At 38.0% G+C, this 27,407-nt stretch overlaps 1 protein-coding gene across 2 annotated transcripts in view; it reads left to right on the forward strand.

Moving 5' to 3' along the window:
* AGO3 (argonaute RISC catalytic component 3) overlaps positions 1 to 27,407 on the forward strand; it is a 141,536-nt gene that overhangs the window by 49,198 nt on the left and 64,931 nt on the right. Inside the window, exons 1-3 of one of the 2 annotated variants that reach the window (XM_030823420.1) lie at positions 3,217 to 3,655; positions 5,415 to 5,493; positions 24,571 to 24,705. In XM_030823420.1, the coding sequence (XP_030679280.1) occupies positions 24,615 to 24,705 (91 nt within the window). In that variant the 5' untranslated portion in view covers positions 3,217 to 3,655; positions 5,415 to 5,493; positions 24,571 to 24,614. Of the gene's footprint in view, positions 1 to 3,216; positions 3,656 to 5,414; positions 5,494 to 24,570; positions 24,706 to 27,407 lie in introns of those variants that run through there. The other variant, XM_030823419.1, reaches the window with a different exon arrangement.

The following is a 27,407-nucleotide window of genomic DNA, read 5'->3' on the forward strand; positions in this document are numbered from 1 at the left end:
AATTTCTAGTTTCATTGTGTTAAAAAATGTCGTTTGTGGCCGGGCGCAGTGGCTCACGCCTGTAATCCCAGCACTTTGGGAGGCCGAGGCAGACAGATCACGAGGTCAGGAGATTGAGACCATCCTGGCTAACACAGTGAAACCCCATCTCTACTAAAAATACAAAAAATTAGCCGGGCGTGGTGGCAGGTGCCTGTAGTCCCAGCTACTCAGGAGGCTGAGGCAGGAGAATGGCGTGAACCCGGGAGGCGGAGCTTGCAGTGAGCCGAGATCACGCTGCTGCACTCCAGCCTTGGGACAGAGTGAGACTCCGTCTCAAAAAAAAAAAAAATGTGGTTTGTATTTTTCCTTTTAGAGTTTGCAGAGGTATTTTTTGTAGCCCAATATAGGGTCAATTTTTGTGATAGTTCTATGGCTATGTGAAAATAAGGTATATTCATATATTAGGTTAGAGTGAAATATCCATCAGAGCTACCAGTTTGATTATGTTGTTTATGTCATTTATTTCCTTAGTTTTGTTTTTTGTTCTCTCAGACTAGGATAAATAAATTTCCTATTATTAATATCTTTCTGTTTCTTCTTTTATCTCCTATAATTTCCATTTTCTGAATGTTGCTACTGTATTATTAGAAGCATATATATTCATATCTGTTTTCGTTATGAATTATAACCTTTATATGATGAGTGACTTTCTTTTTGTACTTTTTGACCAAAATTCTACATTATCTAATAAAAGGATTGCACTTCATGCTTTTGTGAACTTTATCCTATCCTTTAACTTTTTTTTTCAGGTATATCTTGATGACAGCATAGAATGGTTTGCTTTGTGGGTCAGTTTAAAGCTTTTTTTCTGTTTAGTGGATGAATTAAGCCAGATATAGATAGGAAGGACGTATCTTCCTATCAAGACACAACCATTGGTCATGGTTTTGTAAAATTATTTTATGCCATTTTTTACGTTTGTATATATTTTGAAACTTTGAGTGTTGTGTTTTCTGTGCTTTTTAAATGGTAGTCCTCATATTAGGAAGATTTTCCCCCCAGTGATTATCTTTATACTTATACCTTCATATGATACCTATCTTCCTCTGTTTTAAAGCAGTCTTTTGTTTCCCTTAATTGAGTAACAATTACATTAGCTTTATTCTCTTCCTTTCTTTCTACTAGTTTTAGCCAATATAGTATTATTTTATTGCCCTTTATAATTTTATTCTTTCATGTTGCTTAAGTTTTTACTGATTGACTTTCAACTTTGACTCCTACCTGTTGCACATGAGGTGCAGTCATTGAGCTTATTCTACTTTTTATATATTCTACTCTTAACATTGATTTGTATATATTCATTTATTTGAATTCCTACATTCTTAGACCACGTAACAGTTTCATTCCATTTGTTTTCAATCTTAAATCTGCAATTAAATATATTGTTGCTCACTGCCAGTCCTTTTGCTAAAATTTTTCTGGTCATTTGTTGGTTTCAGTTTGTCCTCAAGTTGTTTCTTCAAGAAATGCTCATATGAATAAGGCCTGAGTTATCTGTAGCCTTATTCCCGAAGGACTGTTTGGGTAGATGTGGAATTGTTGGCTCACACTTTTTCCTTGAGTACCTTGTAGGTATTTTTCCACTGTCTTCTGGCATTGACTGTTCAATAGAGAAGTATGATGCCAGCTTGATTTCATTTTTCTTAGAAGAAGTGTGCTTTTTGTGTGTGATTGCTGAAAGTATTTTTTCCAAATACCAAATAATTTAGAAATTATTTTATTAAGTGACATCAGTAAAATTACTAGATGTTTTCTTAGTTGACCATTTTGGGTCAGTTTTATATCCATCATTTTATTTACTTTTAAAAAATTTCTATCCTACCTGCTTCTTACTGTGCCTTTGGTGTTGTATATTTTTACCATGTGCTCATTGCATTTTAGTCTTCATCTTTTTAATTCTTAAAATTCTTTTTCTTCCATTTCTTTTCTGAGTTCTGCCATGCTTGTTTCACTACAACTCCTGTTGACTGGTTCGTTCCTCCTTGAGTTTCTCAATTTCTGCTCTGAACTTTTTCTTCATAACTGCATTAGGAATTTTTCAATGTTAGTAAAAAGTAGGGTTTTAATTTTCCTCTGCTTTGTGGTGATATTGTCTGTTGAGTTTTCTTTGTCGGAGATGTCGCATTGCCTTTTTACATTTTTTTCTATGGTATTATTTTATGGATACTTACCACTTTTTTGTTGCTTATATTGGCATGAGATGAGTTTCCCAGACCATCTGTTAGAAGGGACTTAAGGGTCTTAGAAACATTAGGAACACCTTCGGAGCAAGATAGTTTTCCAGGTTTCTGTGCTCAAGGCCTCTCTCCTCCATTGTTCTGGTGGACTCTTTCTTCAAAATGCAGCCACATCGCCTATGCCTCCCAGTAACTTAAGGGGTTTAAGTAATGTGAACTACCAGCCATGAGTTCCCCAGCTCCTGACTAGTTCTGCTACCAAGGGATGCACCTCCCACCCTTCAAATTGCCTGCCTCAAATGTTAACAATTAAAGAATTTGTGACAGATATACAGGAGTTCTTTGTACCATTCTTATAACTTTTCTGTAAGTTTGAAACTATTACAAAAGAGCATGCCTCACTTGTAAAAGGGTGGTCCTTTCTAAGATCTGTCACTTCCAAACCACCCTCCACTTATTGTTCTGCCACTTACTACACCTCCTTTCCTTACCTCCTTCTGAGAATCCCCCATTTAATCTCAGTTCTAAACATTGTAGTTCCCACTTGGGATAGGTTCTTTTCTTTCTGGGAGTAAAGATGTGCTATTCCCCCACCAGATTCCCTTATACTTCTTGTCATTCTCTCATGCTCAGATGTGGCTTCTTTTAGTCTCAAGTACTTTGGGTCGTATTTACTTATAAGTTGGCATTTTTAGGTTTTTATTATCCCCTAGTTTCACTAAAGATAAATGGTATTTTTTGTTTTTAACATTGTCTTTGTTGCTCTGTACAGGTTCTAGGAGAAAGATGGGAAAATTTGGAACTAAATTGCTGTTATGTTCCTACTAGAACTTGAAGTCCAGCTTTGAAAATTATTAAGAAATAATTTCTAGGCCGGGTGTGGTAGCTCACGCCTGTAATCCTAGCACTTTGGGAGGCCAAGGTGGGAGGATCACTTGAGCCTAGGAGTTTGAGACCAGCCTGGGCAACATAGTGAGACCCCATCTCTATTAAAAAATAAAGAAATGATTTCTAAATAACCCCTTGTTTAAAGAAATCACAAAGAAAATTTTGAACCAAAGGACAATGAATACAATACATATCAGAACTGGTATGATCAGCTAAAGCAATGCTTAGAGAGAATTTAAAACTTTAAATGCCTATTATAAAAGAAAAAAAGTGTCAGTGACATGAGCATTCATTCTCAACAAGTTAGAAAAATCACAGAAAATTAAATGCAAAGAGAATAGAAAGAAATAAAAGATAAAAACAAATCAATGAAATAGAAGAAACTTCTCTCCTTTAGATAGGGATACTTCAAAGGTTTTTAAGAAGGATAGTGACATGATCATATTTGTTTTCCAGAAAGAGACCTCTGGCAGCAGTGTGGAGAATAGATAGAGGAGAAAAAACTAATCTGAGAAGCCAGTTAGGAGGCTTTTCAATCACTAGTTCAGGTAAGAGATGGTGATGGTCTAATGTGGGATGGAGAGGAAGGATTAAGCTGAAAAAATAGGTTTAAGAACCATGTCCAGAAAAAAAAAAAAAAAAAACTTTGGGTATAGTAGGTATAGTACTGGTACATGGAACTGATGGAAAAAAATAGAGCAGAGCTTTACTAGGTTTTTGAAGGAATTGTTTTTGCAAATAAACTACAAGCCTGGCCTATCAGTCAGGGCCCAACTAGAGAAGCAGAACCAGTAGGAAGTATAGAGAGAGGGTTTATGCAATTGTAGGGGCTAGCTAGGCAAGTCTGAAATTTTTGGGGCAGGCTGTCAGGAAGGGCAGGGAAATTCAGGCATGGGCTGAAGCAGTTATCTATAGGTGGAATTTCTTGCTCTCAGGGAAGCTTCAGCCCCACTTTTAAGACCTTTCACCTGATTGAATCAGGCCCATCCACATTATTCACGATAATCTCCGTTACTTAAAGTCAACGGATTATGGATTTTAATTGTATCTACAAAATACCTTCATAGCAACACCTAGATCAGTGTTTGATTAAACAAATGGCAGCTGGTAGCTTAGCAAGTTGACACATTAAAAACAACACCTGCCATGGTGGCTTACACTTGTAATCCCAGCACTTTGGGAGGCCAAAGTGGGAGGATCACTTGAGATCAGGAGTTTGAGATCAGGCTGAACAACACAGTGAGACCTGATCTCTACCAAAAAAAAAAAAAAAATGAAAAAAATTAGCCAGGTGTGGTGCGTGCTTGTAGTCCCAGCTGCTAGGGAGGCTGAGATGGGAGGGTGGCTTGAGCCCAGGATATCAAGGCTGTGGTGAGCCATGATTGTACCACTGCATTCCAGCAGTGACAAAGCAAGGCCCCATCTCAAAAATAAATAAATAAATAAAAAGAAAAACAACCCTCCACACCTGGTCTGAAATTTTCTGTGATTATTCAGCCCTTGAAACAACTTTCAGGTACAGTGACTGCCATATTATAAACTGGCTCCCAAGAAGGGCATACTCTCCAATGTACATTCAGAGCACTGACTCTGAGTTTTCTACCAGGTATGAATGGTGGTACTGTCAGCTGAATATGGAGGTAGATCTGCTATTGCTGGTTAGCAGTATACAGCATGTATCAATGTTAACATGTCCAAAGCTTGAGGATTCTATGGAACATATAGATAGACATATCTAGTGTATATTTAGAAATTTAGGTATGAAAATGTATAATGGTGGGAGCTGAAAGTAAGAGTGTTGGGACTCTTCAGTACGTAAATCCATATTTGAAACTATAGAAGTGGAAAAACTCTTTAGGAATAGTATTTAGATCGAAACAAGAAAGAGGATAAAGACGTCAAGGAATACTAGCATTTAAGAAAGAACGAACTAGTGAGCAAGTAGTGATTATTACAAGGCAATGTGAGACACCAAACATGATGTCAAAAAAGCCAAGAGGGGAAACATATCCAAAAAATAAATGAGCTTGGCACAGGGGCTCACGCCTGTAGTCCCAACTACGTGGGAGGCTAAGGCAGGAAGATAGCCTAAGCCCCAGGAGTTGCAGGCTGCAGTGAGCTGTAACTGAGTCACTGTACTCCAGCCTGGGCAACAGAGTGAGACCCCTGTCTCTAAAGAAAGAAACAAAAAGTAGATGATTTCACAGTTAAACAATGAGAGCTTTTTCAATAAAATGAAGAGACAAGGATATCAGTACTATGATTTTTAGTCACTATTGTGTTTGCTAACTTCTGTTCTTCTTACAGGTTTCAGTCTACATGTTACTTCCTTGAGAAGCAGTGTTTGACACCCTTCTCCCCCCATCCAGCCATCCCCCAAGTCTGAGTTAGGTATTTCTCTTCTGTATTCCCATAGCACAGTGTAATTCCCCTATAATAGCATGTATCACCTTGAATTATGAGTGTTTATTGTTCTGTCTCTCCTATTAGAATGAAAGCTCCATGAAGGGATTGTCATTTTATTCACCAGTGTACCCTCTATGCCCAGCACAACTTTTGGTCATATTAAACAAAGAATGAATAAATAAATCCAAGAGCATAGGAGGAGGAGCATCCAAATGAGCCTGAAAAATCAGAGAAATATTTGTAGTAGTATGTGATATCTTAGCTGAGCTTTAACAAGTATAATGAGATCAAGAGTTTGGATTGAAAATGAGGTACTCAGGAATAAACAATTTCTGAGGTCTCTAAGATATTATAAAACTTCATTGAAAGACCTAAGAAAATTTAATGAAACACATTATCCTTATTAATCTTTAAATGTAGTTTTAATTAAAATTCCAATAGGGGGCCAGGTACAGTGGGTATACTGGTATTTCCAGCACATTGAGAGGCCAAGATGGGAGGATCGCTTGAGCCTGGGAGTTCTGACCAACATGGCGAAACCCTATCGCTAAAAAAAAGACAAAAAAATTAGCCAGGCGTAGAGGTGTGTGACTGTAGTCCCAGCTACTCAAGAGGCTCAGATGGGAGAATCGCTTGAGCCCAGAAGTCGAGGCCGCAGTGAACTGTGATCTCACCACTGTACTCCAGCCTGGGCAACAGAATGAGACCCTGTCTCAAAAAACATAAATAAAATAAAATTCCAATAGGGTATAGTATAACACTTGATAAGTCAATATTAAGATTTATATGGAAGAATAAGTGACTGAGAAAAACCAATAGAATTTTAAAGAAAAATAAAGCAGAAATTGCCCTAGTTCCTATAAAACTGTAACAGTTATACCACATGGCTTCAAGTGCAGGGACAGGTAGATTAATGAAGCAGAGTCTAGAAACGAGCCACATATGTGTTTATGGAAACTGTAAATATCTGATGTAGTGTTTCAGATCAGTAGGGAAAGAGTAGAATAATAAATTGTGTTTACACAGTTAACTGTTTAAAAAAATTAGATCCATCTTACATTAGACACAAAATCTATTTCTAGGTGAATTATATCCCAAATATGAAAAGCAAATCTTCAAAATTCTTTTAGGATAAAAATGAGAGAATATTCCTAACACCAAACAGAGTACAAAGTATAAACTGCAAAGGAAAATACTGATAAACTTGACCAAAACTTAAAACTTGTGTATTGCAAAAGAAACAATAAAGTTAAAAACATTACAAAATCTGTAGCTCATATAACTGAGAACTTTACAAAATATAAGGACAGATGAATTGAAAAATAGGTAGTTCTCAAAATAGGAAACGCATATAGCCAGTAAACACATGAAAAGATTCTCATTCATTAATAATCAAGAACTTGCAGGTGAAATCAGTGTTACCATTTTGTACGCATCAGATTTGTAAAATTAAAAAGCCTTACAATTTGCAAAATGCAAGGTGAAAAGAAAAATCTTATGAAATACCAAATGTTGGTGAGGATGAAGTAAAAGGAACTCTCACACATTGTTTGTAGAAGTACCATTTGGTACAACTACCCCGGAGAGCAATTCTCAACTAGAAGAGATGAAGTAAAGATGAAATTGCATAACTTAAAACCCATAAAGAGGTATCTTGCATGTGTGCTTGAAACATTATATGTAATAGCAGAAAATTGGAAACAGCCTAAATTCCTGTCAGTAGTAGAATGAATAAACAGCACATAAATAGTTACATAATATTGTGGTGTACTACATAACAGTTAAATGAATGAACCAGATCTATATGTATCAGTGTGAATTATTAAAACAATGTTGTACCCAGACATCATGGCTCATGCCTGTAATCCCAGCACTTTGGGAGGCAGAGGCCTTCGGATCATATGAGGCCAGGAGTTCGAGACTAGCCTGGCCTACGTGGCAAAACCCCATCTCTACGAAAAATACAAAAATTAGCCAGGTATGGTAGTGCACGTCTATAATCCCAGCTACTTGGGGGTTGAGGCATGAGAATCACTTGAACCCAGGAGGCGGAGGTTACAGTGAGCTGAGATCAGACCTCTGTACTCCAGCCTAGGCAACAGAGTGAGACTCTGCCTCAAAAAAGAAAAAAGAAAAGAAAAAATGGGCTGGGCCTAGTGGCTCAGACCTGTAATCCCAGCACTTTGGGAGGCCAAGGAGGATCACTTGAGGTCAGGAGTTCGAGACCAGCCTGGCCAACATGGCTTAACCCTGTCTCTACTAAACATACAGAAACTAACCGGGCCTGATGGTGCACGTCTATAATCCCAGCTACTTGGGAGGCTGAGGCAGGAGAATCACTTGAACCCAGAAGGCAGAAGTTGCAGTGAGCTGAGATTGCGCCACTGTATTCCAGCCTGGGCGACAGAGTAAGACTCTGTCTCAAAAAAAAAAAAAAAAAAGAAAGAAAATGTTGGGGGTGAGTAAATAGCAAAAGGGGCCAGGCACGGTGGCTCATGCCTGTAACCCTAGCACTTTGGGAGGCCAAGGCAGGTGGATCACTTGCGGTCAGGAGTTCAAGACTAGCCTGGCCAACATGGTGAAACCCCATCTCTACTAAAAATACAAAAATCAGCCAGACGTGGTGGCACGCACCTGTTGTCCCAGCCACTCGGGAGGCTGAGGCAGGAGAATCAGTTGAACCCAGGAGGCAGAGGTTGCAGCAAGCCGAGATCATGCCACTGCGCTCCAGCTTGGGCGACAGAGCAAGATTCTGTCTCAGAAAAAAAAAAAAAATTAGCCTGGCATGGTGGCATGTGCCTGTAATCCCAGCTACTAGGGAGGCTGAGGCAGGAGAATTTCTTGATCCCTGGAGACGGAGGTTGCAGTGAGCCGAGATCACGCCACTGCACTCCAGCCTGGGCAACAGAGTAAGACTCTGTTTCAAAAAAAAAAAAAAAAAGCAAAAGGATATGTTATTATTTATATAAACTTAGAACAAAAGTATATACTAGGTACATACAAATAAAGTAAAATTATTAAACAGATGGGACAAATACACACCAATTTCAAGATGTGTGGATCCTTTTAGGAAGAAAAAAGAGAAATGGAATAAGGTACCTAGGTTGGGAGAAGAGATAGACCAAAAAGATTTGAGAATAATATGAGAGTATGTTTATGTGAGCCAAGTACAACTTGTGCCGTTGGGAGGCAAAAAAATAAGATTGATTAAAAAAAAAAAAAAAGACCTATGGGCCAGGCGTGGTAGCTCACACCTGTAATCCCAGCACTTTGGAAGGCTGAGGTGGGCAGATCACGAGATCAGGAGTTCGAGACCAGCCTGATCAACATGGTGAAACCCCCGTCTCTACTAAAAATACAAAAATCAGTTGGACATGGTGGCGCACACCTGTAATCCCAGCTACTCAGGAGGCTGAGGCAGGAGAATCGCTTGAACCCGGGAGGCAGAGGTTGCAGTGAGCCGAGATCTTGCCACTGTACTCCAGCCTGGGCGACAGAGCAAGACTCTGTCTCAAAGAAGGAAAAAAAAAAAAAAAAGACCTATGGTAACTTAATGAAATGGAAATAAAGCCTAACATTTGAAGTTGGTTTATTTTTTCCCCAGCTTTATTCAGGTATGATTAACAAGTAAAAGTTACATGTATTTGAGGTATACAATGTGATTTTTGATAATATGCATTGTGAAATGATTACCACAATCAAGCTAATTAATATAACAGTCACCTCATAGGTATGTGAGAGACATAAGAACATGAAATTTACTCTCAGCGTATTTCAAGTATACAATAATAATTATAGTCACCATGCAGTACATTAGGTCTCCAGAACTTACTCATCTTATAACTGAAAGTTTATACGCTTTGACCAACATCTCACCATTTGCCTCAGCCCTCAGCCCTCAGCCCTCAGCCCTCAGCTGTCAGCCCTGGGTAACTACCATTCTAACCTCTGTTTCTGTGAGTTGAGCTTTCTTAGATTCCACATGTGAGATCATACAGTATTTGTCTTTCTGTGTCTTGCTTATTTTATTTAACATAATATCCTCCAGGTTCATCCATTTTGTCACAAATGACAAGACTTCCTTCTTTTAAAGGCTAAATAATACTCCATTTTATGTATATACCACATTCTTTTTATCCATTTGTCTGTCAGTGGTCACTTAGGTTGTTTCCATATCTTGGCTGTTGTGAAAAATGCTGCAGTGAACATGGGAGTGCAGGGGTCTCCTTGAGATAGTGATTTTATTTACTTTGCATGTAGTCCCTGAAGTGGGATTGCTAGATCATATAGTAGTTCTATTTTTAATTTTTTGAGGAACCTCCATACTGTTTTCCATAAAGTCTGCAACAAGGGTTTATTAATTGCCAATAAAATGCTGTGAAAAATAATGAGAAATATTGCACTGACCATCTTACTTTCTTACATTTCCTTTTTTGCTTTTGCATGATTTTGATTTTGCAAGCCTTGTACGTGGTATATGCACTGAACTAAACAGCCTTTATTGAACTTGAAATCAGCTGGAGAAGACTGGTAATTGAGCACTATAACAAGTACTGTAAAGGAAAATACCAAGTGCAGTGGAAGCATAAAAGGGAGGGATCCATTGTAGTCTCACTGGTTGAGGGATGTTTCCCTCAGGAAATGACAGCTGGGAGCTAGGTGACATTGGTGATGGAAATAAGCATGGAAGAGTACTCTAAGAAAGGGAGCAATTCTCTCTTATTGTGTGATTGGTCTTGAGAATGATTGTTCTATTGGCATTTAATAACCTAACTTTCAACTGTGTAATTAAACTTACTGTATTTTACCAGTCTAAGACTCAAAATTTTTTGTTTACATTTCAACATCTCTGAAATTGGGAGATATCTTAAAATTGATGGTTTGTCACAGTTCAATTGGCAGGTTTCTTTTTAAAGAATACGTAAAATGCTGGTGCACCTTACCATCAATGGCATCTTAGATTTGATGAAATGCAGAATATTTCTTTAGCTTGTTTTGAGGCCAGCCCATTTGCAACTTGCATTTTATTATTGTAATTCACAGATTTTAAGACCATCATAGTGGCTGAGCATGGTAGCTTACACCTGTAATCCCAGCATTTTTGGGAGGTTGAGGTGGGTGGATTGCTTGAGTCCAGGAGTTTGAGACCAGCCTGGGCAAGATGGTGAAACCCTGTCTCTACAGAAAATACAAAAATTAGCCAGGCGTGATAGCATGAGCTGCTAATCCTGGCTACTTGGGAGGTTGAGGTGGGAGAATCACTTGAGCCGGGAGGTGGAGGTTCCAGTGAGCCATGATCTCACCACTGTACTCCAGCCTGGGTGACAGAACAAGACCCTGTCTCAAAAAAATAAAAAGACCATCATAGTGAATCTGATGTTTGTTAGTTATATCTCCCTTAAGATGTTATTTACCTCTTATGTACCAGATAGAATGCTAAGCATTTTATATTAATTATTAATATTACAGTGTTGCATGTAAATTCCACCACAATGTATAATAGGTAGTATCATCAACTGAAGTTTAGAGACAGAAAGTCACATAGTTTATATTTAAAGGGGAGAAGTTCAACTCTTCTACCTCCAGTGCTAATACCTTTAACATGGCTCTGTACTGCATCCCTTAAGAAGCAAGGTCCCTGGCAGGCAAATCTCAGGTCTTAGACATATCAGTTAAATTTATTTTTGTGGCCAGGCACGGTGGCTCACGCCTGTAATCCCAGCACTTTGGGAGGCCGAGGGGGGTGGATCACGAGGTCAGGAGATCAAGACCATCCCAGCTAACACGGTGAAACCCCGTCTCTACTAAAAATACAAAAAATTAGCCGGGCGTGGTGGCGGGCACCTGTAGTCCCAGCTACTCGGGAGGCTGAGACAGGAGAATCCGGGAGGTGGAGGTTGCAGTGAGCCAAGATCGCGCCACTGCACACCCAGCCTGGGCGACAGAGTGAGACTCCATCTCCAAAAACAAAAACAGTAATGGGTGCAGGCATCTCAGTGACAGTCTTCATGAGATCTGTCTCTTGATTCTCACTGTTTCAGTCTGGTTGAGTTATGCCCTTTCTGTTTGGTGCGCAGCTGTCTTCCTGAGATCAGGCTTCACTGTTGCCTTGGGAATTCCTTTTGTCTTTGTTCTATAATCTTGTTTCTTTTTTTTCTCTTTTTAAAAAATTTTCAGAAGCTTCATGAGAATAGGGTACCTGGGGAGCAAATTTTATATATATATAAAATATATAATATCTGTGTATATATTAGAAAATGTATTTATCAACAAACTTAAAATGATAGTTTAGCACTTTCTGTGGTGGAAATAATTTTTCTTCAGAAATTCGAAAGCATCACTCCATTTTTAAAATAGCTGTATTGACGTTTAATTTACATACCATAAAATTCACACGTTTTATTTCCTAAGTGTTATCTTTCATAGCATGCTATTCTTGTTTCACAGATGCAGTATCCTCTCTTAGCTCTCTGAGCATAATTTATTTTGGAGTTCTTCCTGTACATGCTTGTGCTTCCCCCAAATTCCTTTTTGTTTGTTTTGATCTCTGTCTTCCATTTTGGAGGCTTTCATCCAATATCTAGTATTCTTGATTACTGTCCATTCAGTGTTAATCTAAAAACACTGGATGCTCTGAAGGCATGGTTAGGGTTTGTTGACTCTGAGCCTCATCATAGGGTGATTTCAGAGGGCTTAGGCTGGGGAATCCACAATGTTAGGATCCTTAGGTCTCTTCTCTTAGCTCGTCAGGTTGTCCAAAGGTGAGTCTTCTAAACTCCTGCCTAAAGGATAGCAGTGTGGTTGCCTGCATTCTGGAAGCCTAGTTGGGAGTTGTAGCTGGGGGAACTTCTGTATTCAGCATTTAATATGTTACAGTCATTTAATCCCTTGTTTTTGGTACAATCTTGTGCTCTCAACTGTGTCTGGCATCCTTCTTCCAGGGAGCCTCTGTTGTATCTTTTCCAGTTAGTATGCCTGCAGATCTGTGCAAGGATGAACAAGAGGCAGCTGTTCATCAATGTGAGCTAGGCACAGGGTATAGGACTCTATCTGCTTCTCAGACTGCTTTTCTCTTTATTTTTCTGCATCACTCCCATCCTTTTATCACCAACATGCTCACGTGCTTTTCATCTTTCAGAATGTTGATATATCCCCTGTTCTGTTCTCCCTTCTAGGTTTGTACCTTTAATTTTTTTTTTAATTCATAGTTACAGTGGAGTTTGAGAAAGGAATGAAATGAAGAATGATAATAGATGCTCATTGTTAATCTGCCATCTTAACCCAGAATCTGTTCTTAAAGGGCAGGGGCTTTGTTTGGTTTATCTCTAAATTTCAACCCATAAAGGGATCTGTGACATAGTGTATACTTAATAAATATTTGGATGGTTAAGTCTTATTTTATATCTGTTAGTTATCTACCACTGCATATCAAATTATTCCAAAACATAGTGACTCAAAACAATAAACTATCTCACACATTTTCTGTGAGTTAGGAGTGACTTTGATGGTTCTAGTTGATGAGGCTGCATTCATCTCAAGTCCTTACAGGGCCTGGGGGATTCACTTCCAGTAGGACTCACTTAATTGGTAACAACTTAGTTCTGGAGGCCTCAGTTCCTTGCCATGTGGACCTTTCTATAAGGCTGGGTAAGTATCCTCACAACATTGTGGCTGGCTTCCTCCAGAACAGGAATTCATGAGAGAGCAAGGCAGGAGATGTAATAACATTAAGACCTAGCATTGAAAGTTACATTCTTTTATTTTTATAATATCCTATTGGTTACTCAGATTACTTAATATTCAGTATGGGAAGGGACTGTACAAAGCTGTGAATCCCATATGTCAAGACTCATTGGGGACCATCTCAAAGGCGGGCTACACAGTTTCTGACTTAAGCTAGAAATAGAAGAGCATATTAAATCCAAAGTAAGCAGAAAGTAAGAAATAATAAAGATTAGAGCAAAATTTAATTAAAAACTGTACGGAATATCAATGAAGCCAACTGTTGGTTGTTTAAAAAAATTAGGATTAATAAACTCCTAGCAAGACTAATCGGGAAATTAGGAAAAAGCAGATTACCAGTATAAGGAATGAAGTGGGGGTATCACTAAAGATTCTTCAGAATTGAAAGATTAATAAGGGAAATTATGCCAATTAATTTGATAGGTGAAACAAATTCCTTGACAAGCCACGGCTTTACCAAAATTGGCTCGAAAAAGAAGCCTGAATAGCCCTATATCAAATAAATTGAATTCACAATTCCTCCTCACAAAACTCCAGTCCCAAATGATTTCACTAGTGAGTTTTTTCTAACATGTAAGGAAAAATAACATCATTCTTTCAGAAAATAGAAAAGGCTTCCCCCACCCCCGCCCCCTGCTTTTTTTTTTTTTTTTCTTTTTTTTTTTTGAGACAGAGTCTCGCTGTCGTCCAGGCTGGAGTGCAATGTCGAGATCTCTGCTCACTGCAACCTCCACCTCCCAGGTTCAAGCCATTGTCCTGCCTCAGCCTCCCAAGTAGCTGGGTCTACAGGCGTGCACCACCACGGCCGGCTTATTTTTGTTTTTTAGTAGAGACAGGGTTTCACCATGTTGGCCAGGCGTGTCTCAAACTCCTGACCTTGTGATCTGCCCACCTCAACCTCCCAAAGTGCTGGGATTACATGCGTGAGCCACTGCGCCCAGAATTTTTTTTTTTTTTTTTTTTTTTTTTGAGACAGGTTCTTACTCTGTCACCCAGGCTGGAATGCAGTAGTGTGATCATGGCTCACTGCAGCCTCAACCTCCGGGGCTATGCTGTTCAGGCTGGTCTCGAACTCCTGGGCTCAAGCAATTCTCCCATCTGGGCCTCCCAAAACACTGGGATTATAGCCATAAGCCACCATGCCCGGCCCCAGTTCATTTTTTGAGGCTGGTATACCTGGTACTAACACCTGACAAAGACAATATAATCCTCTCAACAGGAAAATTATTTGACACATTTTAAACATTCTCATGATAAAAATTTACAACAAACTAGCAATAAAAGGAAATGTTTCAGCTAATTAAAAACACTTAGAAAAGCGTACAGGCATCATCATACTTCTGTGGTGAAGAGATTGTATGCTTTTGCTCTAAATTCAAGAACAAGGCAAGGATGCTTGCTCTCATTATTTAGTAATCATACTAGAGGTCCCAGGCAGTGGCAAAGCAAGAAAAGGAAAAGGCATAATTTGTAAAGGAAGAAATAAAACTATCTCTTTGTAGAAGACATAATACGCTACATTAAAGAATCTACCAAAACCCCATTAAAATTATTAGAATTAATAATGAATTTAGTGAGGTCACAGGATGCTAACTGCATATACAAAAATGAATACTAGCACTATAACAATACCAGCATTCAACAATTGAAATGAAAAAAAAATGTAAGTGCCATTCATAACATAAAACATAATTTTTAGGAATAAATGTAAAGATGTGCATGGCCCCCACGCTGAAAGCTACAAAGCATTACTAAGAAAGGCAAGGAAGGTAAAGAGGTGTTCTTGGACCAGAAGTCTCAAATTGTTAAGAATTTCATTCTCCCCAAATTGATCTATAAACTCAATACAATAGAAATCCCATCAGACTTACTTTGGGAGGCCGAGGTAGGTGGATTGTCTGAGCTCAGGAGTTTGCAACCAGCCTAGGCAACACGGTGAAACCCCATCTCTACTAAAATGCAAAAAAAATTAGCCGGGCATGGTGACGTGTGCCTGTAGTCCCAGCTACTCGGGAGGCTGAGGCAGGAGAATTGCTTGAACCCAAGAGGCAGAGGTTGCAGTGAGCCGAGATATCACCACTGCACTCCAGCCTGGGCGACAGAGCAACACACTGTCTCAAAAAATATATATATATACGTATATACGTATATATATATACATATATATATATGTATATATATACGTATATACGTATATATATACGTATATATATACATATATATACGTATATATATATAATTGTCAAGCTGATTCTAAGATTTATATGCTGGTACAAAGAACTTAACATTTCTATTTTGAAGAGCCAAAAAATCTTTTAAAGAAGAACGAAGTTGGTGGATTTATACTACCTGTTTTCAAGACGTGCTATAAAACTACTGAAATCAAAACAGTGATACTGGGGTGAAGATTGTCAGGTTACAGAATAGCTACCAGAATAGACCCACTAATGTGGCTGGTTGATTTTTGACAAAGGGCCCAACATAATAGAATGCCAAAAAGGTTAGTCTTCTCAATAAGTGATACAACAACTGGATATTTGTATAAAAAAATTAAGTCTACTTAACACCACACAGAAAATTTAATTCAGAGTTTATCCCAGGATAAAAATGGTAAATTTCCAAGAGAAAATGGGAAAAATATTCATGATCTTGGACGAGGCAAAGATTTTTTTCTTCTTTCAAGACAGGATCTCCCTATTACCTGGACTGGAGTGCAGTGGCTTGATCTTGGCTCACTGCAACCTCTGCCTCCCGAGTCCAAGCGATTCCCCCACCTCAGCCTCCTGAGTAGCTGGGACCACAGGTGCATGCCACCACGCCTGGGTAATTTTTGTATTTTTAGTAGAGACGAGGTTTTACCATGTTGGCCAGGCTGGTCTCGAACTCCCTGACCTCAAGTGATGCACCCACCTAGGCCTCCCAAAGTGCTGGGATTACAGGCATAAACCACTGCACCTGGCTAGGATTTCTTAATAAATTGACAACCAGTGCAATTACAAGCTTCTCCTTTTGAGAACACCATGAAGAAAATGACGAGGCAGCCAGGCGCACTGGCTCACACCTGTAATCCCAACACTGGGAGGTCTAGGCAAGAGAATCGCTTGAGGCCAGGAGTTTGAGACCAGCCTGGGCAACATAGCAAAAAAATTTTTTTAATTAGCTGAGCATGGTGGTGCATGCCCCTATTCCCAGCTTCTTAGGAGGATGAGGTGAGAAGATTACTTGAGCCCAGGAGTTAGAGGTTGCAGTAATTATTATCACCACTGTATTTCTGCCAGGGCAACAGAGCAAAAAAAAAAAAAAAAAAAAAAAAGCTACAGCTGAGACAACACATTTGCAAAACGTAACAGAACAACACTTATGTCCAGAATTTATGAAAGATGTACATAACTCAGTAAGAAATAGAAAAAAAGTAGTAGTAAAAATCACATACTTCACAAAAGAATATGTGTGGTCGGGTGCAGTGGCTCACACCTGTAATCCCAGCACTTTGGGAGGCCGAGGCAGGCAGATCACCTGATGTCAGGAGTTCGAGACCAGCCCAACCAACATGGTGAAACCCCATCTCTACTAAAAGTACAAAAATTAGCCGGGCGTGGTGGCGGTCACCTGTAGTCCCAGCTACTCAGGAGGCTGAGGCAGGAGAATTGCTTGAACCCAGGCAGCAGAGGTTGCAGTGAGCCGAGATTGCACCGTCGCACTCCAGCCTGGGCGACTAGCAAAACTCCATCTCAAAAAAAAAAAAAAAGATATATGTGAATGGTCAGTGAGCCCTTGAGAAGATGCAGAACATCGTTGTCCATTCAGGAAATTCAAAAAGAACCACAATGAGATACCACCCATACGTACTAGATTGACTAAATTTAATTTAAAAAACTGAAAATAACGTTGACAGAGATTTGGAGCAACTAGAAATTGTAGGAGTGCAAAATGGTACAAGTACTTTGAAAAATAGTTTGGTGGCCAGATGCAGTGGCTCTCGCCTGTAATCTCAGCAGTTTGGGAGGCCTAGACAGGCAGATCGCTTGAGGTCAGGAGTTCAAGACCAGCCTGGCCAACATGGTGAAAACCCATCTCTACTAAAAATAGAAAACATTAGACGGGTGTGGTGACATGTGCCTGTAATCGCAGCTACTCGGGAGGCTGAGGTGGGAGAATCGCTGGAACCTGGGAGGTGGAGGTTGGAGTGAGCTGAGATCATGCCACTGCACTCCAGCCTGGGTGACAGAGCGAGACTCCATCTCAACAACAGCAATAATAAAAAAAAAAAAAGAAAGAAAAATAGTTTGGCTGTTTATTTTAAAGTTAAACCCAGTCCTCAACTTAGAATGGCTTGACTTCCGATTTTTCAACTTTACGATGGTGCAAAAGTAGCATGTCTTCAGTAGAAATTGTATTTATGGGACAATATTCTCTCAAAATGTTGCACAGCAGCAGCAAACCACAGCTTCTAGTCGGCCATGTGATCACAAGGGTACAGTGTACTGTGTTGCCAGATGATTTTGTCCAACTGTAGGCTCATGTAAGTGTTCTGAGCACATTTAAGGTAGGCCAAGCTACCTGTAGTGTTGAGTAGTTTAGATGTATTAAAAGCATTTTCGCCTTAACAATATTTTCAAATTATGATGTGTTTATTAGGATGTAATCCCATTTTAAGTCAAGGAGCATCTGTATTCTCTGGGGTTGATTTGAGACGTAGTCTCCATCTGTCGCCCAGGCTGGAGTGCAGTGGCGTGATCTCGGCTCACTGCAACCTCCTCCTCCTGTGTTCAAGCAATTCTCCTGCCTCAGCCTCCTGAGTATCCAGGATTACACGCACCTGCCACCACGCCCAGCTAATTTTTGTACTTTTAGTAGAGACAGGGTTTCACCATGTTGGCCAGGCTGGTCTCGAACTCCTGACCTCAGTTGATCCACCTGCCTCGGCCTCCCAAAATAAGAAACAGAAATTTGTTTATCAATTCTAAATAAATCTAATAAAATATATATGAGTTTTAGAGTATATTATACAACCTTAGTGGAATTTAAATGACCTTAATACATTCAGAGCTGTATTATGTTTATGAATTGAAATATTATCCCACTGGTATTTTGAACATTAGTCTATTTTGGTAAATTTCTTTTCCCTAGTTATAGTTATCTAGATACATTTTCCCCTAAACTCCCCTCAAGTAATGTCCATTCTTTCTCTTTTATTTATCTGAGTTCTAGTGGCTGCTCATTAATTTTAATTATATGAGTATAGTACAATTTATCCATCCAGTTTATAGTACAAAATATCCAAATATGTTGACACATATTTAGGTTGTTTCCATTCTTTTTACTCTTACAAATAATGCTACAATAAGGATATGAGCATTCTTATTCATGTCTCCTTTTGGAGACGGGAATTTCTCTAGAGTATATATTCCACTGTAACAGAAGTGCTGGGTTGAAAATTATATACAGCTTCCAATTTATTATATATTCCACTTCCTTTCCTAAGTGACTTTATCAGTTTATATTCCTACAGTCTGAGAGCTTTCATTCTTCCATTGGCTTATTTTCAGCTTGTTACCCTTAAAAGTTTTTTCTCATCTTGATTGGTATAAAATGATAGGTTGATATTGTTTTAGTATATATTTCTCTTTGTCTTCTATGAAATGTTTGCTCATGTCCTTTGCCACTTTTTATTGTTTTATTTTGATTTGTAGGAGCTCTATACATATTCTAGATACTAAGCATTTGTTAAACATATTGTGTATATATCCTCTATCAATCTTTAGCTTTATTTCTTTGTTTTATTTATGGTGTCTTTTTTCTTATAGTTTTCATGGTTTATAGTTTTTGTATTGTGCTGAATAAATTCTTCCTTACTTTTAAGACTTTTAAGACCATAAAGATATCCTACATTTTTCAATAAATGTTAGTTTTCCTTTTCATATTTAGTTCTCTGAATAGGAATTTGTGTATGTATATAGTATGAGGTAGGCTTTCAAGCCTGTTCTATGTGTCTAGCCCCACAGTCTCTTTATTTGAATAGGATTATAACAAATCTTGATGAATGCTAGAGCAGACCTTATTCTTAAGAATTGTTGGCTGGGCGCGGTGGCTCATGCCTGTAGTCCCAGCACTTTGGGAGGCCAAAGCAGGTGGATCGCCTGAGGTCAGAAGTTTGAGACCAGCCTGGCCAACACGGAGAACTCCGTCTCTACTAAAAATACAAAAAAATTAGCTGGGCATGGTGGCACATGCCCGTAATCCCAGCTACTTGGGAGGCTGAGGCAGGAGAATAGCTTGAACCTGGGAGACAGAGGTTGCAGTTAGCTGAGATTACACCACTGCACTCCAGCAGCCTGGCCAACAGAGCAAGACTCCGTCTAAAAAAAATAAAGACTTGTGGCTATTCTTGTTTCATTGTGTTTTCATGTTAATTATAGTATCTTAAGTTCCAGGGGGAGAGAGGATTACATCCTGTTGATACTTTGACTGAAGTTGTGATTGAAGATTAATTTGGGGATAATTTACATGAATAGGGTGTATTACTCCATTTATTCGATCTTCTGTAGTATTTTTCAATAACAGAGATACTTGTTACTTCCATAGGTCTTATACACCTTTTGTTTAGATTTCATCTCAAATGCCTTATGTTTTTTGTTGTGATCATAAGTGGTATATTTTTAAATTACATTTTAAGTAGGTTGCTAGTGTATAAGAATATAATTTATTTTTATATGTAGACCTTAAATCTAGCAACATTGCCGAAATATTAATTCTGTAATTTGTCCATAGATTTTATTGGGTTTTCTATGCACACAATTAATGTTGTGAAGAGTAATAATTTTGTTTCTCTCTTTCCAACCTTTTAACTTTTTATTCTCCTAATTTGCTTTGCTATGCTAGCTGGAACTTCCTGTACAATGAAGTTGAATTCACCATGGAGTTTTTTTTTTCTTTTTTATGTATCTGCCAGGTTGTAATACCATTAAGTTTTGGTAAATAACTTTTACCAGATTAGGGAAGTTCCCTTCTCGTCCTGGTACAATAAGAGTATTTGCTTCAGCGCTGAATTTTATCAAATGCTTGCTTTTTGGGGACTGCCATCTATGGAAATGATTATATGCTTATTTCCTGTAACATGTTAATGTAGTATATTTTATTGATAGATTTTTAAAATGTTAAATGTAAACATTTTTCAGTACTAGCTAATTTGTGAAAGGGAAAGAAGGAATAAACGACATATATATGTAGGTTTATTAAATATTAAGAATTCATCCAAGGGACAGAAAAGCAAATATTTGATCATTGAAATTTATTCCTAATTCAAAACTATATTTGCTGATTTCAACCCATTCTTTATGAGTTTTTTATTACTAAATTTAATTTTTACCTCAAATGCCCACCTTCCTGTAGAGAAGATGGTCAACAGTAAAATGATTCAGAGTGTAGTGGAATAAACAAGGAAAAATAGTAGAAGAGGATTAAATAAGAGAAATAATTCTAGCATGTTTGTTTAGTAGTTACAAGTAATTACAACTTTGTGGTATCTGAAATATTAGTTGTGAATGCTGGTGTTATAGCAATCCAATGAATAAATTTTACCTGTAGGATTAAAAGAAAGGCAAAATAAGCATATTATTCACTATCTATTTATTTTTCATTTACTTTTTAAAAATTAACCCAGATCAATATGTGCTTAAGAACTTAAGCATTATAAACATATAACTTAAATTTGATATGTATCCTGTCAGCCTTCCTTTTTGTGCACAATAATATTCCAACATTTTTCAGTAGAAGAACATAATGTATATATATTTAAAACTATTATGGATTTGAATAAGATACCCAGAATACTGTTACATTCTTAACAGTCTCTTTTTTTTTTTTTTTAATTAGTTAGAAACTGGAAATGTTTCTAAAGTTTATTTGGATGGAAGTTTAGCAGTGAGTATTGATTTCTCTTATCTTTTCCACAGAAATACTCATGGGCCAGGCGCGGTGGCTCACGCCTGTAATCCCAGCACTTTGGGAGGCCAAGGCGGGTGGATCAGTTGAGGCCAGGAGTTTGAGACCAGCCTGGCCAACATGGTGAAACCCCGTCTCCACTAAAAATTAAAAAATTAGCCGGGTGTTGTGGCACGTGCCTGTAATTCCAGCTCTTGGAAGGCTGAGGCACGAGAATTGCCTGAACCTGGGAGGCAGAGGTTGCAGTGAGCCGAGATCACGCCACCGCACTCCAGCCTGGGTTACAGAGGGAGACTCTGTCTCAAAAATAAATGAATAAATAAATAAAAATAAAAAATAAGTACTCATGGATGTATACCAAAAAAAAATAAATACACACACATACGTACACAAACACACACACATGCACAGGAACATTCATTGGAATATTGCTTGTAATAGTAAAAAACAACCCATAACTCTCCCTTAGGGGACATGAAGTACATTCATACAATGGGATATCTTGCAGCTATGAGAAAGAATGATATAGTTTCATATTAGTACATACAAGGCACAGTATAGTGTTTCCGATGTTTTACTATTTGTGTTCTTTTTTATTAAGAGGGGAAGGGAGTACCTATTTACTTAATTATCATGCACCTATGCTGTAACATAGTGTGCAGCAATTAAAGGGTGTACTGACATGAAAAGCTCTCTAAGACGTATTGTTAATTTTTAAAATCATGATGAGTCATAGAACGTTTATCATCTGATTTCATCTAAAAAGTTATTCCGACATTTTTATCTTTGTAAATTAGTATTTTTGTTTTTTAATCACCTTTCTGACAAATCTAAGTGCATATTAAAAGGAGAGGATGTATACATACCTAAGCACTAACAATGGTTACTTATTAGAGATATTGGAGGGGGGAGATTCAGACTAGAGAGGGTCTTTACTTTGTATATCTCTGTATTGTTTCAGTTTTTATGATTAAACTTTATTCATGTATTATTTGTGTAATAAAGAAGTAAAAAGCAGTATGCACTCAGTACCAAAAAATGAAGTTATAAAGATAAAAATGTTTTTTCTTAGTAAAAAATATATTTAAAAAAATTTTTTTTTGAGATGAAATGTCTTGCTCTGTCACCCAGGCTGGAGTGTAGTGGCGCAATCTCGGTTCACTGCAACCTTCGCCTCATGGGTTCAAGTGATTCTCTGGCCTTAGCCTTCTGAGTAGCTGGGATTACAGGCATGTGCCACCACACACAGCTAATTTTTGTATTTTTTTAATAGAGATGGGGTTTCACCATGTTGGCCAGGCTGATCTTGAACTCCACCTTGTGCTCCCAAACTGCTGGGATTACAGGTGTGAGCCACTGTACCTAGCCAAGATAACCTTTTTTTTTTTTTTTTTTTTTTTTGGGACAGAATCTCACTCTGTCACCCAGGCTGGAGTGCAGTGGCGTGATCTCGGCTCACTGCAACCTTGGCGTCCCAAGTTCAAGCGATTCTCATGCCTCAGCCTCCTGAGTAGCTGGGATTACAGGCACACGCCACTACGTCCGGCTAATTTTTTTGTATTTTCAGTAGAGATGGGGTTTCACCATGTTGCCCGGGCTGGTTTTGAACTTCTGAGCTCAGGCAGTCCACCCACCTCGGCCTCCCAAAGTGCTGGGATTACAGGTGTGAGCCACCGTGCCCAGCCAAAAATACTTTAAAGAAAATAAAATACCCACAGTAGCCTCACCACCCACATTTATCCAGAGAGAACTACTGTTAAAGCTTTGAAAATATCCTCCCAGAGGGAAGGAACATTTTATGGAAGACATTTAATGCTAAACCAAGGAAAGCAAGAGAAAGATCCCCACATAAAAAGTTTACACTCCTGACCTTGTGATCCTTCCGCCTCGGCCTCCCAAAGTGCTGCGATTACAGGAGTGAGCCATCCAGCCTGGCCAACATGGTAAAACCTTGTCTCTACTAAAAATACAAAAATTAGCCGGGTGTGGTGATGGGCACCTGTAGTCCCAGCTACTCAGGAGGCTGAGGCTGGAGAATTGCTTGAACCTGGGAGGGGGAGGTTGCAGTAGGCTGAGATCACGCCATTGCACTCCGGCCTGGGCGACAGAGTGAGACTCTGTCTAAAAAATAAATAAATAAATAAATAAAGTTTACACTTAGCTGAACAGACAGTGGGCATGTTTTTTTTTTTTTTTTTTTGAGTAGAAAAATAACATGATAACATGCAACTTACTGTCTTATGGTTTTACTTTTTGTTGTATCCCCAGTGCCTGTGTAACACATAATAGCCATTAATAAGTATGTGTCTAAGAAATGAGTGATGGTGATCTGCTAACCATTGGTGAAACTCTTCTAGTGCCAAAACCCATGGTTAAGAAATCTTACTGGTTGACTGTTAAAAAACCACTCATTGCTCAATAATATTGGACAGTTAACCCTTAATATTAGTATCTGTAGGCTGAGCGCAGCAGCTCATGCCTGTAATCCCAGCACTTTGGGAGGCCGAGGCAGGCAGATCACCTGAGGTCAGGAGTTCGAGACCAGCCTGACCAACACGGAGAAACCCCGTCTCCACTAGAAGTGCTAAACTGGCCGGATGTGGTGGTGCATGCCTGTAGTTCCAGCTACTCGAGAGGCTGAGGCAGGAGAGTCGCTTGAACCCGGGAGGCGGAGGTTGCAGTGAGCCAAGATTGTGCCATTGCACTCTAGACTGGGAAACGAGTGAAAGTCAGTCTCAAAAAAAAAAAAAAAAAAAAAAAAAGCTATATATATATATAGCTTAGATTTAGCACCAATGACTAATACCACTGTTTTTTCAAATCATTACAAGACAGGGAAAACTCTCTTTAGAATAGACAGTCTAGGGTGGCATAGAAAGCCTTGTTTAAGAAATAATACTGGCCAGGCGTGATGGCTAACACCTGTAATCCTATCACTTTGGGAGGCTGAGGCGGGAGGATCGCTTGAGCTCAGGAGTTGGAAACCAGCCTGAGCAATACAGTGAGACCTTGTTTCTATTTTAAAAAGAAAAAAAGAAATAATACCTAACCATCTCATCTGCCATGGGGCTCCAGCCTTCTTTGTCTCTTACAAGCCTTGTCTCACCCAGAGCACTTCTCTATAGAGAATGGAATGAATCAGTTACTCATGATGAAAGAGATAGATTATAAAAACTGTATAGTATTTGGCCATTTTGTATTTGTGCCTCAGAGGTCAAATTAAAACTGCTTAATTTTGGAAATTGGTATGTACATAAATGTGCATAAGGGATCATTTTAACTCTATAGATAGTTATCTTGGAGCCTAAGATGAAGTTTCTGAATTTTTTAGGGAAACATTAATTTGTATTATTTGTCTTTTTCTTCTTAGTTTCTGCCACTGCCTTCTACAAAGCACAACCTGTAATTCAGTTCATGTGTGAAGTTCTTGATATTCATAATATTGATGAACAACCAAGACCTCTGACTGATTCTCATCGGGTAAAATTCACCAAAGAGATAAAAGGTGAATTAATTAGCATTTAGCACAACTTAACTATAAAATGCATGGATATAACAACCTTTTATTAAAATGTTTTCTTATACAATTAAAATCTATGTAATGTAACCAGTAAAACTATACATCAATTATAAAATAAAATATTACATTAAATTCATTACTATAACATCTTAGGTGGTATTTGAAAGAAATGCCAAGTAATGGAGTTAGTATCACTACCAGCTAATTTTTTGTTTATACTTTCCCTTACTAGCTGAAGGGATAAGAAAGTCTCATGGGAAAATGCTTTAGTAATACTGTTAAAGGTAGGAAGCTCACTCCAAAAATATTTGTTATTTTAGAACTAGAATTATTCTTTGAACATATTCTAATATAATGACTTCCTTATTTTTCTGAAATGATAGTTATTTATTTTAGTCCTTTAAAAATGTATAAATGTGGGGCTAGCCTGTTTCATGTGTTGTTCCAGAATTATAGTTATTTAATATAAGTTATAGAGTTGACTGTTGATCTTATCTATTATACTTAGTAACTAAAATTTGTACAGTGCTGTTGCATCATGTGTACATTTAACTCAGATAAATTCATCTCTACGTGGCTGCCCAAAAATAAAAATAAAAAATAATTTTAATAGTGTTCTGAAATCTGTATTTTATAGATATTTAGTCTGATACTCTCTAATCAGAATGAGTAGGATAAATTCTATTTATATTGTTAGATCTTAAATAGCCAGAAATAATTATGTTGTTTTTAAGATTTTACCTATTTATTGCAGATAATTTTCAGCTTGTGGTTTGAATGAAGCATTTAAGTTTGTTCACTGAACATCTTTCAGTTCCCCCAAATCAATTAGAGTAGTTTAATACATTCTGCTTGCTCCAGTAATCATTCCTTCTTTGCCATTCAGTAACCAAGAGAGAGATAGTCATTGTAATAAAACATTAAAAGGAAGATCCACCCTGCTTCGAAAATAAGCATCCATTTACCTCAAGTTATTTAAATGCCAAAGTAAGAAACTGTTTATGTAACTGTTTTGCAACCATACCATTGTCCTTTCATAATCTGTATTAACTGCACAGCTAGCGTTGTCAGGAGGTTAGTGCATTATCTACCATTAATGTGTGGTCATCTAAATGCCATGGTTTCCAGTGGAGTTGCTGCTTAGTTACCACCTCTGATATCATGAAGTCACTTACATTATTTTGCGGTAACTATGCAATCAACTCATATCACCACTCTATCACAGAAAATACAAGATGTACAGAACAAGGATTCAACTGCTGCCCGAAGAGCATGGACTCGATCTTAACTTCAACTGCTCAGGGGCCCAAAGAAATGACTGAAAAAATGACTAGAAAGCATAATAAAGTTGATGTTATAGTGAAGGTAAAGCCAAGTTTATAGGCTAAATATTTATTAAAGCCAAAAGTGTTTTTTTTTGGTTGGATGGAGGGTTTGGGGAGGGACCCGGGCAGAGAATGATCTAGTCCACTTTTTAAAAATTTCAACTTTTTGCTAGCGCCTAGATTTTGGTCTAATTCTTAGGTACCTATGATCCTAGTTTGGGGGTGGAAAAATCTGGATTGGATCCAATTGACAAACTGATTATTTTTTTCTTCATTCCAAGTAAAATAGGGCTTTTTTTTTTTTTAAAGAAGGCTCAATAAAGTACGTCATGTATTCCTACTACAGTAACCCAAGAGAATAAGAGTTTTGTGTTCTCTCTGTATCTTTGGGTTTTTTAGCTGGTATGAAGAATTTGATGCTAGCTGTTAAATAATGACACAAAGTATGCAATAAAGAATAGATTTTCTTAGTATATTCATCTTATTCCAGTTGAACTTGTACCTAAATATTTAATAATAACTTTGGGGTGGTTTCTTTATCCAGTAACTCATGATAGTTAAACAGCAGAAATACTGGGGAAAATACATGTTATAAGTACCATATATATATATATATCTATATATGCGCCAACTTATTTTTAGTAAAAGCTTTATAGGCTTGGAGAACCTTATTAATATTTTTTTAATTCAAGGGGACGAGTTGAAAATAAATTGCTAAGTGGTGCAAATAACAGAAATTTGTTTTAGACTTTTCTATTGTGTCCTCCCCTGAACATAATATTTTTACATCTTGTTTCTTCATATTATTAGTATTTCCTTCTTTTAAGATCCTCCTTCGATAGTATTTTATTTTCTAGTCTCCTTTATAATATAAAGACAGTAATTCTCTAGTTGATCTGACATTTTTGTTTTATAAAGGTAGTTGTAATGAAAAATTACTACTCACTGATTCAAGGAGGAGCACTTCCAAAGAAAAACAAACCCATACCAATCTGGTACAGGGATGGATACCGAGTCCATGTAACATCTTAATTTGTTCTGATCTATCAGAAGAAAATATCATTTATATGATTGAGCTTTGTGTTTGTTACTAATTTTCTTACGTAATTGCAGGTAGCAGTTAGGTAAGAAAATAAATTTTACCGTAGCAGGCATTCTCAGCCTCAGCGGCGTTGACATTTTGGGCTGGAAAATTCTTTGTTGGGATAGGGGTAGGGCTGTTCTGTGCATTACAGGATATTTCATACTATCCCTGGCCTCTACTCAATAGAAAGCAGTAGCATCTCCGGCCATACCTATCAATTTGTCTCCAGACATTGCCAAATGTCCCCTGGGGGACAGATTGGCCTCTGGCTAAGAATC

Source organism: Nomascus leucogenys, chromosome 12 (genome assembly GCF_006542625.1).
Source record: "Nomascus leucogenys isolate Asia chromosome 12, Asia_NLE_v1, whole genome shotgun sequence".
In the NCBI taxonomy this organism is placed as follows: domain Eukaryota; kingdom Metazoa; phylum Chordata; class Mammalia; order Primates; family Hylobatidae; genus Nomascus; species Nomascus leucogenys.